We start from the raw sequence: 14658 nt of genomic DNA, 5'->3' as shown, positions 1-14658 counted from the left end.
AAAGAAACCAAGGCGCAGGCTACTTAACTGCAGCCTTGGAGTCTCAGAGGGAGAGGCCCTGCTCAGACTCAACAGCGGCAGCACGCTGAGGCTGGCACGGCGGGCATCAGAGCATACTCCTCAAGCAAGAAAAGCATCGCAGTCACCCTGAGGGAGGCCTTCCTTCACCGAAACCCCCGGACGCCCCGAACACCAGAAGCCACATTTCAGTCCTCTCCCTTCTGACTCTAGCTGTCCTCTCACCGAGCCCGAGTGCAAATGGGGGGGAGGACGGGGGGGAAGGCGTTTCCTTTGCCGTCCAGCTCCACTCACAGCCTCAGCCTGAACAGGAGGGGCTCTGCTGGGAAGGGACCCCCTGGAGAAGGGCTCCCCATCCCCCCAAGAAGGGTCCCCTGGAGAAGGCCCCCTGTCCCAAGAAGGAACCCCCTGGAGAAGGACCCCATCCCCCTGAGAAGGGCCCCCCTGGAGAAGGCACCCTCCTCCCCCTGGGAAAGGCCCCCCGTCCCCCCGAGAAGGGCCCCCCTGGAGAAGGCTCCCTCCTCCCCCTGGAGAAGGGCCCCCCACCCGGGGTACGGGCCCCACCTGGAGAAGGCCCCCCTCCCCCTTAGAAGGGCCCCCCTGGAGAAGGCTCCCTCCTTCCCCTGGGAAGGGCCCCCCTGGAGAAGCACCCCCCCGAGAGAAGACCCCCCTCCCCCCGAGAAGAGCCTCCCCCGGGACGGGCCCCACCTGGAGCAGGGGCGTGTGCACGTGCGACACCACGTGGGGCAGCCGCCGCCACTCGCGGATGGCCAGGCTGCTGGCCATCTCCACCAGGCGCTCGATGAAGCTCAGCTGCTGCTCCTCGGGGTGGCAGATAGCCAGGTACCCGCGGTACATGTTGACCTTCCAGGCCATCTCCTTCGGACAGCTCACCTCTACCTGGGTGGGGAAGAGCATCACACGGAGGCAGTGGGTATACTTCTTCTCAGCACAGAGTCAAAAAGCAAACTTTTTGGTAGCCAGTTATGCAAGGCAGTAAAGAGCAATTAAGCTACAAACAGACACTCGTTTTCTCTGGAGAGATGATGCATTAGATATTTTTCTGAACACTCTCCTTTTCCAAACACCAAAGTTTGGCCAATCTCTCTGGCTACGAAGCCTTGCCACAGGCTCCTTGCTTTAAGATCACTTTTAGTTCCAAAAAGGGGAAACTGATAAGACTCGGTTATGATACACCAGGTGAAAAACCTACAAAGTCGGCCAGGGAATTTCAAAAGGCTTAAATACGTGCTCATCTCCACTCTGGTAAGTATCCGTATAATTCTGAATTGTCTCCAACTCACACTGTTATCCTGAGAAATCAATCTAACTTGCACCACATTACATACAGAAGCAGAAGACAGCGATTCAGGTTTCTAAGAATATGAGTGAACATTCACAAACTTTACGGTCACTTAAGTCCACATTTATTATCCACTGCAAAATGTTCCCCAGATCTCTCTTGTGTCCTGGTTATCAGTTCTCCTGATGAGCAGACGGAGCCGAGCATCATGTCTGCCCCTCAGCCCAGGCGGAGGCTCCACATGTGCCTGGAAAGCCCCTGCATGTGCCCAGCACCTTCTAAAGAAGGTGTTAGAACTCATCGCATCTTATCAGCCTTTGACTTATCAGCATTTTAAAAACTGTAAATAAAAAAAAGTCTTTTCAAAAATAACCTCTTTGTATGTAAGAAGATGAAAGAACACAGAGATATTCTTGAAAAAATTTTACAGGACTTGCTGTAACAAGATCAGTAAGACATTCATTCGGAAGCACCTCTGGAAGTGACAACGGAAATGACACATCAGAGCCGCGTGGCTCTCAGTCCGGAGAGGGCAAGAGCAGTAATGGCCATAGCGACGCGCTGACCCGACACGGGCCTTGTCTGGTGAAATCTGACCTTGGAGCACACTCATGTCCGTGGCCCTTCCTGCTTCTAAGTAACCCAATCGTGAAGAAACTCAGGGAGGCAAACTTGGGAACACAACTGCTTCCTACAGGGTCCTTTACGATCACAACCTACCGTCTCACATTTTCTGGACTTAAACACTAATTAAGACAGGACTTGTTTAATCATACCTACTCTCTGGAACATTAAGAACAAAAGCATCTCATTTTTCCTCTGCTGCAAAATATTACCTCATTTATTAAATCAAACCAAGAAATGTACTGCTGCAAGCAGCCGCATAATTGTAAGACATAAGAGAAAGATTTTTTTGAAATCTTAAAAGTAAATAAATTGAAATAAAAAGTAAATAAATCTTAAAAGTAAATAAAAAGTAGAAAAAGTAAATAATTCAGTACTATCAAAAACATTTGAAATTAATTTACTGCAGATTACCTATAGTGCTCATTAATATACTTGGAGCTTTTTCCAATCAGTAAGTGCCTTAAAACTGGGGGAAAATAATCAAGAACTTGTAAAAGAAGAAACTCATCTGTCAGACTTATGGTCAGTATGATACTGCACATATCCTGCTAAGTGAGACCTCGGAAAGGAGAAAAAGAAACATTAGAGTGAGCTATAAATATTTTTATATTGATATAAAATAAAGCATAATACTTATCAGAAGAAAGAAAGAACATTAAAAATGAATTAAAAAAAAAACCACCAATGGTAAATGCAACCTGTCAGTAAACTATTTTTGTTTACTTACATAGTGACTGGTTTACTTCTCAGAGTAACTCCCTGCCTCAGAGGAGCCACTTCCCCGATCCCAACCTGCAAGTCCAGACCCTGGGCTCTATAACCTCCCTGTAGTTAATGGTCTGTGGCTATTACAGTTCTCCCACTTCCGCATTTTGTTCAAAAGCAGCAGCAGAGGCGAAGTACGCACGGGAGCCACAATACAGGTCAAGTCTCAAGTCAGTCCTGTCAAACACACGGCCTGTCACCTCCGTGCGCTTTGAGCCTACACGTCAAGAAAGGAAAACCAGTGGTGTGACTGTAAATACGCCCTTACCAGGCCAAGGGGCAAGGCGAGAGCAGGACTGCGGTACAAACCCCTGAGCCCCGTGACACGGACACCACAGGGCAAAGGTTAAAACCCGAGCAGCGAAGGGGCGCCAGGGGAGAGACACAGGAGGGAGAGGAGCGAGCCACAGGCACGGCTGCGTGGCAGAGGCCGAGGCGCTGGCAGGGACGTGGGCTCGGGCAGCAGAGCTGGGCTGTCAACCCCGGCTGCCAACGCCCCGCAGAGGCTCCCAGGGAGAGAGAGACCCGCACCTCGGTGCCCACTCTCCTGTCTTGCACTGAACTCCTCCGGATGGAGTTTAACTTCTGAAAAACGTGCAGCTCAACCAAGTTAAGGGCTCGACTTCACCTACACGACACGGTTACCACTTTTGTGATACAAGATACGCTCTGAATGTGATACCGCTTTTCCTGCCACAACCTTACTGACAGCCCGGCCCTGCACTGGCACCACCCTCACACCTGCAGCGCCTCTGCCAACCAAATCCAGCGGTAAAACAGCCTCTGTTCTTCCCAGTGTCTCAGAGTCTCGAGTCTCCACACCTGACACTTCCTGTAACTGAAGGATGAACTAAAACTAAGTTATCATTTAACTCAGACTCAGGAAAGATGTTCGTGAAAACCAAAAGTAACTCTTACTTCCCAAGAGCTATCTTGCATCTGCCAAGGTACCCTGTGTGATGCAAGTGAAGGGAGACCCCCCCCGAGACTCGGGGCTTTGGAGAAAGGGTCCCTGTGCCTGCAGAGACTGTACCCTGTGTGGACAGGTCACGGTGCGGGGGGTACGGTCCTCACCTGCACCAGCGCCTCCTTCATGGCGGTCCAGTTGGACACCCGCCAAGCACACTCCAGGACCAGGTAAGGGTTGATGTGACCTTTGGACTGGCCGTACTCCGTCAAGGCTTCCCACTGGTTCAGCTCCTTAGAACACCTGGAGACCAAGGACGGCCCGAACTCAGTGATTTTAAGCTACTTCCATTACACAGAAAGGAAAAAATGTTTCCCCCAACAGAAAAGGGTGGGCTTTTGTGGGGTGCCGCGGTCCTCGAGGCACTGAAGCAGGGGCCCCCCTGGAGCAGCAAGAACAGCACCCCCACAGCAGAGCAGAGCTCCGGGCCAGCGAAGGCAGGACTCAGTCACTTTCTCCAACACACACTCAAGTACTCAAGCTTTTAATAGCTGTTTCTCAATTTTAGTTTGTACTTTTCTTCGTGGGACCATAAAGAGAGCAGCAGAGCCCCTTTCTAAAAATACTTGTCAGGGAAAATTTCAGACTTTCCACTGGCTCCCTTCAGTGACTTCTGGCCATGTCCCCCGCTCAGCTCACCGGATCCAGTGGTCCTCCCAAAGCTGGTACTCTGGGAAAATGGCAGGGGAAGCGTTGCTCCTCTCGTGTTCCTTCTTGGCTTTATCCATCGCCTTTTCATACGACTCTTGCGCCTGTAAAAGTTAATAACGCTTTCAAACTGCTGCTTACCTAGCAACTGCTGCACGACCACTGTTCAATTACTTAGGGCAAGCCGGATCGCAGACCCGGGGCCATTTCGGGATCTCAGCATCTCCACCCAGAGAACGAGAGTGGACGAGCTGGCGCCTGAGTTCCTGCCCTGAGCAGAAGCAGCGGGACTTCGCACAGGTCTCCACCTGTCAGTGACGGCAGCCGGGCCACAGCTGTGCCTCTGCTTCTGGAATTTCTGTGGCTCGGCGTCCTACCCGGGGCTGCGGCCATGCTCAGCGACCCCACTGCCGAGCAAGGACAGGCAGGGGGATGAAATTCTCACGCTTCACCAACCCCAACAGGACCAAGGACTGCGGACGGGAAGCATCCACGCCGGCATCACTGACAGTAAAGAACTTATGACTGAGCGTCAGTGTTCACGTCTCTAAAACTGAGGCTTCAATCTCAGAGTCTGTATGTGGACAAATACATGCTTCCAAGAAATCAGGAAACTTCTTATTTAGACAGAAACTGCCTTGAGGCCACAATACCACAGAACCTCCGTCAGCGCCTTCCACCGCCCACGAGGCCCGGAGGTTCCCCGGCGGTGCTACCTGCTCAAAGAAGCCGTGCTGCTCGTAGGCGATGGCCGTGGCCGTCTCCGAGTACTTGCAGCGCTTCTGCCACAAGCCCGCCCACATGTCTTCCTCTTGCAGCAGAGAGTAGAGCTCCGCAAGGGAGTCCAGGATCTCCTGGAACAGAACGCGGTCTCTGAGTGCTCGGTGGGGGAATACCGTGTTTCCCCAACAGGGTGACTTCACAGCCCTTAATCTGCCACCACCGGGGAGAGGCTCATCAGGACGGGTGAACACAGCGAGGCAAGGCCTCACCTGCTGGGGTGGAGTGATGCTCTCCTGCTCATAGAACTCGGCTGTCTGCTTGGGCTTGATCTGCAGGCTCAGCCCCTTCTCGAAGGCCTGGTGCTCCAGCATCAAGGTGGAGCGGAACCAGAGGTTGTGGGTCTTGCCCAGGTACTTGAGGACGCAGGGCCGGATGGGGATGGGCGGCACGCACTGGGACATGGCCTCCACGAAGCAGTTGAGGGCGCTGGGCTGGCAGTCCCGCTGCACCTGGTGGCTGCCACTGCACAGGAAAGGGCTGATCTCGCCCGCCAGAGCCTGAAACCCAAGCGCGGGCTGGGGTTGGCCGGGGCCTCGTGTGAGAACCAGCCCGCCTTCCTGCTTTCCCCCAGCGTCTGGCACGCGTGTGATAACTCACGCTTGGATAACGCTAGTTCCCTCAGCCTTTGAAACTTCATCAAGAGTTTCTTTCACGAACACCCCTCAAAAGCTAAAACTGCATTTTTCAAAAGAGGACTTAAATAAAACACAGACTCACATGCTGCTGTCTGTCAGACAGGATCTTCCACAGCCTGGGGAAGAGCTGGACCCACGTCTTCTCGGCCAGCGTGGTGGAGATGTGGCAGAGCTGGACGAAGGCGCTGAGCAGGGCTCCCGTCTGCAGAGGGAGAGACTGTCTGGCGCCAGGCCCCCGCCACGCGGGTGCCGCCCAAACTCCCTGCCCAGGAAGCAGGACCACCCACTCTACCCGACGCTGCTCCACTGCCTGACGTTCAGAACCTGAATGGATGTCGTGCCGAAGTGAAGCCCGAGTTCTGGGCACCACAGACCCCTCCTACTGTGCTGAGCAGCTAGCACGGACGCGGGAAAGGGGCTCAGTGACATGCCTACCTGTCTAACCTCCCAGGGCACCTCTTACATTACTGATTTCACCATATCCAAGTACGAACACTACGCTGACCCGGAAAGTGCAAGCAAGAGATACACAGATGCCATCAAAGCAAAGGCTGCTGAAGATACCAAGGGGAAACAGAACTACACGCGAGAATCTATGTTATTTGCCAGCAGGTGTAATTCTGAAGAAGAAATCAGGAACCATGAGAGGTCGGAGTCTCTGCAATGAACAGTGAGCAGATGGACAAGCAACTGGAATGGACAGGACTGGACCGGAACGCCCCACAACCGGGGCCAGAGCTGGAAACTGGGGACCCAACAGGCACATCAAATCCACAAACGTGGCTGCCTCTGCCCACAGCTCCGCTGTCTCTAAGGTGTGAATTTCTCATAGTCAGGTTTCTGGCAGCTTGAAGCCCACCTCCCCACATAGCAACACAGAGTTGATGCAGAGGTGCTCGGGCACATGCCTGCCAGCCCACAGTGGGCCCTGCAGCTGAGACAGACACACATGTGTCAAGATCATGTTGTCCCTTTCACCCAAGAGCAGACCAGGAAGGGAGCTAACCCCAGACCATGTCCCTGTCAAAAACGCAGAGGCCCAGGATACAAACATTCCACAGAAAGCGGGAGAGAACAGTCAAGTGAAGAATGCTCCTGTCTGCTACTCAGGCTGCCCTGCGTGGAAGGCCGCGTTGAAACCAACCTGGCTGCCCTCACATGGCCGATCCCCGCCCACCGCCCGCCGGGCAGGCGGCTCCTGGCTCCACGTTAACACAGCAGAGGCCAAAGCTCTCAGTGATCACGGACCTGCCCCCAGAAATGCTCACCTCAAGCTATGAATGTGGGAGTCCGTGGGCTCACAGACTGTTCAAAATATCGGGGGGCGCGGAGAGCCACCACATTGAATGGGGGAGTCTGTAGGCTCACGGACTGTTCAAAATATCGGGGAAGGGGAGAGCCGCCAACATTCCCCCAGACTCGCACAGACCTTCACTTCCCGGAGCGTATCAAGAAATTTGTCATGTCTGTTGGTTAACATGTGCAGCTGGTTTCCAATGTCCTTCTCAGACAGCTCTTTGGTTTTGGGCGTGCTGGTCTGATCTCCAGGAGCCAGTTCAATATCAATCTCTACATCCTAAAGAATACAAAAAACAAACATGCAAAACCAAAAGGTCAAACAGTTCAAGAAAATCAACACACACAACTTTCGTAAGCTTTTTGTTACATTTTTGCCAAGTAAAACTTCAGTTTCCTGGAAGTCTGATTATTTAAATAATCCTGAGTTCTAAAACAAAAGACAAGCAAATAAAGATAGACCAGATCTAGCGCTTTCTTACATGATGCTATAAAAATGTCAGCATTTTGCTGTCACGTTTGGATTATAGAAAGGAAAATAAAAAAGAAAGCACAACTTTAAGCACTATAAAGATACTAGGAATCATCGCCTGCCATTCCTGAGAATGCAGCACAGACTTGTTTACTTGGATCAAGACTATCATCGGGGCCAATGCACAGCACCTTGTGGGCACAGGGCTTTACACACCTCATCCCCAAAGACGAAGGGATCTGATTTCTGTCTGAAGCTTCTGGGAAGTTAACAGTCAACATCCCATCGCCAAGACTGGGCTTGAAGTCAGGTTATGGAACATTTGGTGTGTGTTGTTGAGAATGAAAACAAGTCACATCAAAAAAGTGAAAGTAAAAGTGAAGTCGTGTCCAACTCTTTGTGACCCAATGGACTACACAGTCCATGGAATTCTCCAGGCCAGAATACTGGAGTGGGTAGCCTCTCCCTTCTCCAGAAGATCTTCCCAACCCAGGGATCGAATCCAGGTCTCCCGCATTGCAGGCAAATTCTTTACCAGCTGAGCCACAAGGGAAGCCCAAAGCTGCCTGTGAGTCATGTCAAAGCTGCCACTAATTCCACAGAGGACTACAGAAAGGAAAGATCCCATCACCGAATGATCTCCTGTGCAAAGTGAAAAGTTTCAAAATTCTTATTTGTTAATGAAATAAATAGAGATGTCACACACAAGGGTTACAAACCACCCCTTTCAGAGCAAAGAGAGTGCCTTCCTCCACCAGTACCAACTGGCTGTCTTCTGACATCCAACGCTCCGGCCAGCTTGAGCTTCCACGGGCTGACAGCCTAAAGGGCACGTTCACAGATCCACGCCCTGAGGGTTGTCCCCACCCCCACACGGAGTCCCGACAACCCTCGGGACCGAGGCTCAGCCCTGATGGTTAGTTACGGGCTCCCGGGCTGCCCCAGCCAGACTGGGTGGAGACCCAGGAGGGCCAGAGTAGGTGGCCTGTGGAACCAGCTAGAGACACGGCTCCTTCAAGACAGCGTCCCTCTCCAGAGCGGTGCGTGAGGACACAACGTGGGCGACTTCTGACTTGGAGAGGACCATCAGCAGAGAGTAAAAGACCCTGTCCTCAGCAGTACCAACTCGTGATAAGTGACTGCTCTCAAAACTGAATGGCAACCCCAGATGCTCATCAGTTCTACCCTGAAATCTTGCCATCTGCGACATGGACAGACCTTGAGGGCACTGTGCTCAGCGATATATGCCAGACAAAGACACACACAAGCTCATCAACACAGAACAGACGGGTGGCTGCCAAAGGCAGGGGGGTGGGAGGTGGAACGGGCCAAGACACGCAAAAGGCACAAACTTCTGGTGAAAAGATAAACTCCTCACGCGGGTGTCACGTTTGCATGGGGACTGCAGTTAACAATGCTGCACTGTGCATCTGAAAGTTGCTGAGAGAGTAAATCTTAGAAGTTCTCATCACAAGAAAAAGAAATCCTGTAACTATGTGTGGTGATGGATGTTAACTAGACTTACTGTGATCATTTCACAACACACAAATACCAAATCCTCACGTTGTACCCGAGATGAACAGGATGTACGTCAACTAAACCTTGACACAAAAAGGAAACAGTAGGTAACTGAACGGGCACCACACTCAGACCTATCAGCAGAGACAGGTTCTGATCTGTCCCTCTTGCCCTAGAACCCCCACGGCTGATAGAGCATCTTCCCAGCGCGCCGGGAGGCTGGCTGCGGAGGCGGCGTGGGTGTGGCCCTACCTCCTCCTTGGACTCGCTGTTCTCGCGCTCCCGGGGCTCCTGCTTGACGTGCGTCACCATGGCGAAGGCCGCGCGGTCGTGGCTGTCGGCCAGGTTGATGACATTGGTGATGGAGGGCAGCATGGCGCCCTGGCAGCTGGTCCCGATGGGCGTGCTCTTCTCACACACGGCCAGGAGGAGCTGGGGGCACGCAGGGGAGGAGAGGCCTGGGACCTGCGCCTGGCGCTCAGGCGTGGGGACCCCGGTGACCTCCGAGTCACCTCAACGGGCACACACGTGCACTGACCCCCAGCGCCTGGCTGGCTCTATCCCGCTGCCCCCACCTAGACAGGAGCCTGCACCTCCCTTCCACTGTCCCCACTCAGGTGCCCCCGACTCCATGTCTCAGCGGGCTGGAGAGAGACACCAGCTAGACCGGGCCCTGGAGCCTAGACCGTGTGCTGGGCACGAAGGCAAGCAGAGATGTGATCTGCTTCGCCACGAGAAAGGTCATGAGCACGGCTGGCAGGAAGAGGCAGCCTGTGCCAGGCAGCACACGGTGGGTGAGCCCTGGCAGGACACTCCCGGCTCCGTTGTGAGGAGCGAGAAGGAAGGCAGAGAAATGTGGGGCCATGCACTGGTGCCACCTGGAGACAGGCCAGACCTTCGGGCAGAGGAGAATGGCCAGCCCCTCCTCCAAGGTCTCTCTGACCACCTGACCCAGAGCCTGGCACCTGATATAACCGACGGCCTCCTGAAAGAACAAGTCGGGGACCTCTGCCCACTGTGCCATCAGCACAGAATCCCACCTGCTGCTGCTTACAGCGCTGAGAACGGACGCTCAGCTCTGGTGGGAACGTGCCTACACGCTCTCCCTGAAGCCCGGCCACGAGTCCCTCCTTTCCCACAAGGAGAATCTCATAGCCTGGCATGTCAGATAGCTGTGACTCCCTGCAGACGTAGTCAACAGCCTGTGTGCACGGCATGCGTAACCTCCCATTCTCTACGGGAAACCTAGGTTGCCTAGGAAACCTGGTTGCTGGTAATAAAGCCAAATAATGAGGAATACATACAAACAACTGACCACAAGCTAGTTAGAAACGGAGGCCATCTGACTCGCCATCCACTGAAACAGCCTGACTGTTTGTGGGGGCCCTCACCTCCAGCTCCCTGGCCCCGTGAGCTAAGTGGTCAGAGCCCGCGTGCTGTGAGGCCGGCTTGGCCTGGCCGCTCCACCTCCTGGCTGTTGGTCAGTTCCTTCCTACTAGAGGACAGCGGTTCTGCGGTGGAGACGTCTGCCTCCCTGCGTCGGTGTGGACACCCAGCTTACCTCAATGCACTGCTTGATCCAGAAGTGGTTCCCCATGGCCTCCCAGTTCTGGGAGCAGGTCACGTAGAGCAGGCGCTCGTAGACGCGACGCTTCATCGAGTTGTCGAAAACTTCGAAAAACTTGGCCCTGATGAGCGGCTGGGCACAGCGCAGCCCCGAGAGAAAGGCTGGCTCAAGCTTTGCGGTCAGCTCGCTGCCCGACAGCGTCTCATCCCTGGAACGTGTGAAGAAAAGGCTCACTGATGGCGCTGACCCACACTGTGCGTCACACGAGTGAACGTTGAACGCTTGTTATATACGAGAAGGTTAAAAAGTCACACCGCCAGTGGGTCAGAGAGCGTAGCAGGGGCAACACGCGACGTGCTCGGCTGCGGTGATTACCTGTAGACGTAGTTAACAAGGTCTAAAAACTGGGCGTTTAGTTCAAGGTCTTCTGGAAAACGCTTTTCTATGTAGGTCATCATTTTCACAAGCAAAATGGACTTCTCCCGGAGTGTAGGTGTCTGCAGAAATTTAAGAGTCAATTATTTGAGACAGGACATGTTCAAAAGTATTTCAGCCATCTGCTCAACTGATTTTTAACCTCCTACAGTCTTGTCAGGTAAAATAAGGTTGTTTCTAAATGGTTCTTTGGATGCTTAAGATCAAGACAGGTGCCAACATAATTTTCCTGGGGGACTACAACTCACTTGGGAGAGAAAGCAACTAACCTAGAAAACAAACTGAAGTTTGCTAGCATCTTAATCACCAAGTAACAGTCCCTCATCATTGTTATTTTTGGCTCATTTAACATTTTAACAGAAGTAAAACTACATTACACAACCAGTTATTTCAAGTTTCTGTTCAAAATTTGTGAAGCACAGTGAGAAAAATCCAACTTAAAAAAAGAATCCCATGAGTGCAACTACTGGAGAGAAAAAATACTCTGCTTGAGAACTTGCAGAAGCGCTTAGAAAGCGACGGCTGAACCTTCTCTCGAGAAGGCCCACAGGCCAGAGCACAGCCCCTGCCCAGCTCACCTGATTGGCTGCCATCGGGGAGTTGTTTTTAACCCATTCTTCCACAATTTTCACCACGGACCGGAGGATTTTGGCATCGGGGGATTTCTCAATGAGGGAGGTCAGGATGGCCTGAATGAAGTTCTTCCTCATCTCCATGCTCATCACGGCCAGGCGAGTCTTCACCAGCTCCAGACTTAGCATCACCAGCTCACTGGTCCCTGCGCATGGGAGAGACACCGGCTATCCCCACCACCAGAGCGGCTGGATCCCACCCACATCCTCCCCAGAACGCTTTCACCCCGAAACGAGAGCTCCGGCGTGGGAAGTGCCTCCTGGCTCTGACCGCACTGCCGTGCCAGGGCGGCCCAACAACAGCCTCCTCACAGGGCAGGGGACGACAGAGCTGACGAGACCGGGGGCTCGGCCAAGCCCTGGAGTCACGCGCACAGCCCCGGCGGGCTGAGAGGTGCGACTCCCACAGCTCCCCTCCCCACAACACGTCACCCGAGTTCCGGAGCTCACAGCTCGGGTCTGGACCCTGAGACTTCATTCTTCAGAAACAGTGGCTCTGATTTAGCCATCTCTGCTTACAGCAAAACTGTTAGGTAACTCTCATTTAGTGGCAAAGGTTCCTCAAAATTTCTTCATTCTTACAATCACAAACTTAAAAAGCATTTCACGTTAAAAGAGTGCTTGACTCTCGAGATCAATGAAACGTTCGGAATCGCTCTGTTAAGAGCAAATGATGATGAACACGAAAGCAGTGGGCAGTGGAGCTGCCAGTCGCGGCGGCCCGAGGCGGGGCCGGCCCAGCGCGTCACCTGAGGCGGCTTCCGTGCTGCCCGAGGCGGCCTGCGGGCTCAGGTGCTCGCGCACCATCTTCTGCAGGGAGCGCATGAAGACCGAGATCAGCCTGTCGATGTAGCTCGGGTTGTTGCTGCAGGCGGACTTGAGGATCATCAGGGTCCCTGCAGGGGGAGAGCGCCAGGGGGTTTCTGAGTCTCTAAAAACTGAGTAAGTCACAAAAATGTCAATTACCCCTAAAAATATTTAAACAATGCGCTAGACAAAAATGGGCCGTTTTTGACAAAAGTACAGATTGATCTGAAATGTCGACGTTGCCGTTGAGCCTGACACAAGTCTGAATTGCTCGAGTCCACTTGTGTGGCTTTTCTCCAGCCATATACACGACAGCGCTACTCGATCCTCAGTCAGCTCAATCTGCAGACGAGACACGGTGGACGCAGCGAGACCCTGTACAGACGCTGAGGCCGACTACACTCACAAGAAGACTTTCGCCTGCGCAGGGTCGGCGCTCCAGGCCCCAAATTGTTCAAGAATCAGCTGTAAATGTCCCATAAAAGCTTACACCATGGACCTTTAAACAACCCTGGAGATGGGGGGTGGGGAGGATCACATGCGTCTGAGGCAGGAAGAAGCTCTGAGGCCAGGCGGGGGTCTTCCATCTCCAAGACCCCAGGGGACCTGGCCTTGTGTGCGCCCGGCCACTCGCAGACATTCTCAACACCATATTGGCTCAGAGCTCCTCCCGACACGCCGTGCCCCTCCCAGAAGGGAAGCCCGTCCAAGCGAGCAGAGAGACGTGTGCAGGAGGGGTGCACACTCACCGAAGAGCTGGGAGGGGTTGGCGCTGGTGGCCTTCTCGTAGTTGGTGAGCCCCTCGTAGATGACCTTGCCCACGGCCGCGTACAGGCACTCCAGCTCCTCGTACTTGGAGGCCACGCTGGAAGTGCCTGAAACAGGAGTGGGACTGTGGGGCCATGGGCCGGTTGGCAGGCCCTGCCCGGCTCTGAGAGACACTGACTCTTCCCAGGCTGGCTCTGAGCTTCATCATCTGGGACCCATGGTGACCCTCACCCCAGGACGCATGGCTCCCAGTTAACGGAGCTCAGTGACCACCTTTCATGTCCCCAGTCCTCAACTCAACCCCCTAAACACAAGGAAAACATGCCAAAATTCTATCTTTCCAGCAGTTCAACACTTGACCAAAATGCTTTAACCGAACTTTCTTTCAACCTTACAGAAACGGTAATGTTTAGCTGATGAAGAGAAACTGTATTTCCCAAGTGTACCAAAAAATGTAATGCAAAGACTTTGACTGTGAAGTTATGTCAACCTTTTTTTTTTTTTAAAGAAAGTTTCATGGTACAAAAAAAAAAAAGCTTGGATGATAAAATGGCTTATATGGCAAGCGGAGGAGGGAGGAGCAGTCTCAGTAATAAGCTCTGGGCCCACCCAGCCAGGCTGAAAGGAGAGAGAGAGAGGAGCGTACTGGCCACGTACTGGGCTCGGTGGGGAAGAGGCTCATGAGGCGGGACAGCAGGCTGTGCACGGCCCGCAGCACCTTGGTGTTCCCGCACGTCATGCAGGCGGCCACGCCGCGCTGCAGGGGCTTGAAGCTGCTGAGGATGGCGGGCGGCTGCAGGACGGTGAGCAGGAAGCTCAGCACTTCCAGGCCGGTGCAGATGTTCCCGTAGTTCACCTGGGTCGGCTGCTCCTGCAACGGGGGGCACGGGCCAGGCACAGATGAGAAGGCACGTGAACGCCGGCAACGGGAGGGGCAAGCCAAACCCGAGCCCCGTGCCACTGAGCACTTGGGAGGTGAAGCCAAAAAAACCCAGAACCACCAAGGGCTGAACACATCAGGCGTATAAATGGCACCATATTCTGTGACTACAGTGGGATTTCACAATCTTCCTTTCAATAAATTCGCCTTAAGTATTTAGTCAAACTTCCTTTAAGAAGTTCACGAAAAACATTAGTATTTGGCTTAAAAAGGCAACCGCTGCAATGAATTTTGCTTTTCTCCTTTCATGTTTTTAGTTCAACTACATACATCCTTCCAAAAGCAAATATCCTTGAAACTGTATTGTAAAATCAACTTCACAAATGGTCAGCACTAAGAAAAAAAAAAAGAAAACAGAGCACCAAGGTCCACAGGAAGGATTTAAGTCTGGCTTCAGGACACTCGTGTCTGTGGCACACACACACACACACACACACACACACACACACGCGCGCGCCCTGCATGGATGCTACTCTG

At 53.1% G+C, this 14658-nt stretch overlaps 1 protein-coding gene across 1 annotated transcript in view; it reads right to left on the bottom strand.

The window, feature by feature from the left end:
- LOC102406192 (transformation/transcription domain associated protein) overlaps window positions 1-14658 on the bottom strand; it is a gene marked incomplete at its 5' end in the record, with an annotated part of 48251 nt that overhangs the window by 21563 nt on the left and 12030 nt on the right. The window contains 14 exon segments of the mRNA XM_045164246.1: window positions 727-918; window positions 3788-3923; window positions 4320-4432; window positions 5045-5182; window positions 5321-5608; window positions 5829-5948; window positions 7176-7322; window positions 9285-9464; window positions 10594-10807; window positions 10975-11096; window positions 11613-11812; window positions 12416-12562; window positions 13223-13348; window positions 13899-14112. Of these exon segments, the coding sequence (XP_045020181.1) occupies window positions 727-918; window positions 3788-3923; window positions 4320-4432; window positions 5045-5182; window positions 5321-5608; window positions 5829-5948; window positions 7176-7322; window positions 9285-9464; window positions 10594-10807; window positions 10975-11096; window positions 11613-11812; window positions 12416-12562; window positions 13223-13348; window positions 13899-14112 (2337 nt within the window).

Source organism: Bubalus bubalis, chromosome 24 (assembly GCF_019923935.1).
Source record: "Bubalus bubalis isolate 160015118507 breed Murrah chromosome 24, NDDB_SH_1, whole genome shotgun sequence".
NCBI lineage: Eukaryota > Metazoa > Chordata > Mammalia > Artiodactyla > Bovidae > Bubalus > Bubalus bubalis.
Note: the sequence above shows the minus strand (reverse complement) of the source record. Positions and strands in the feature narration are given on the sequence as shown.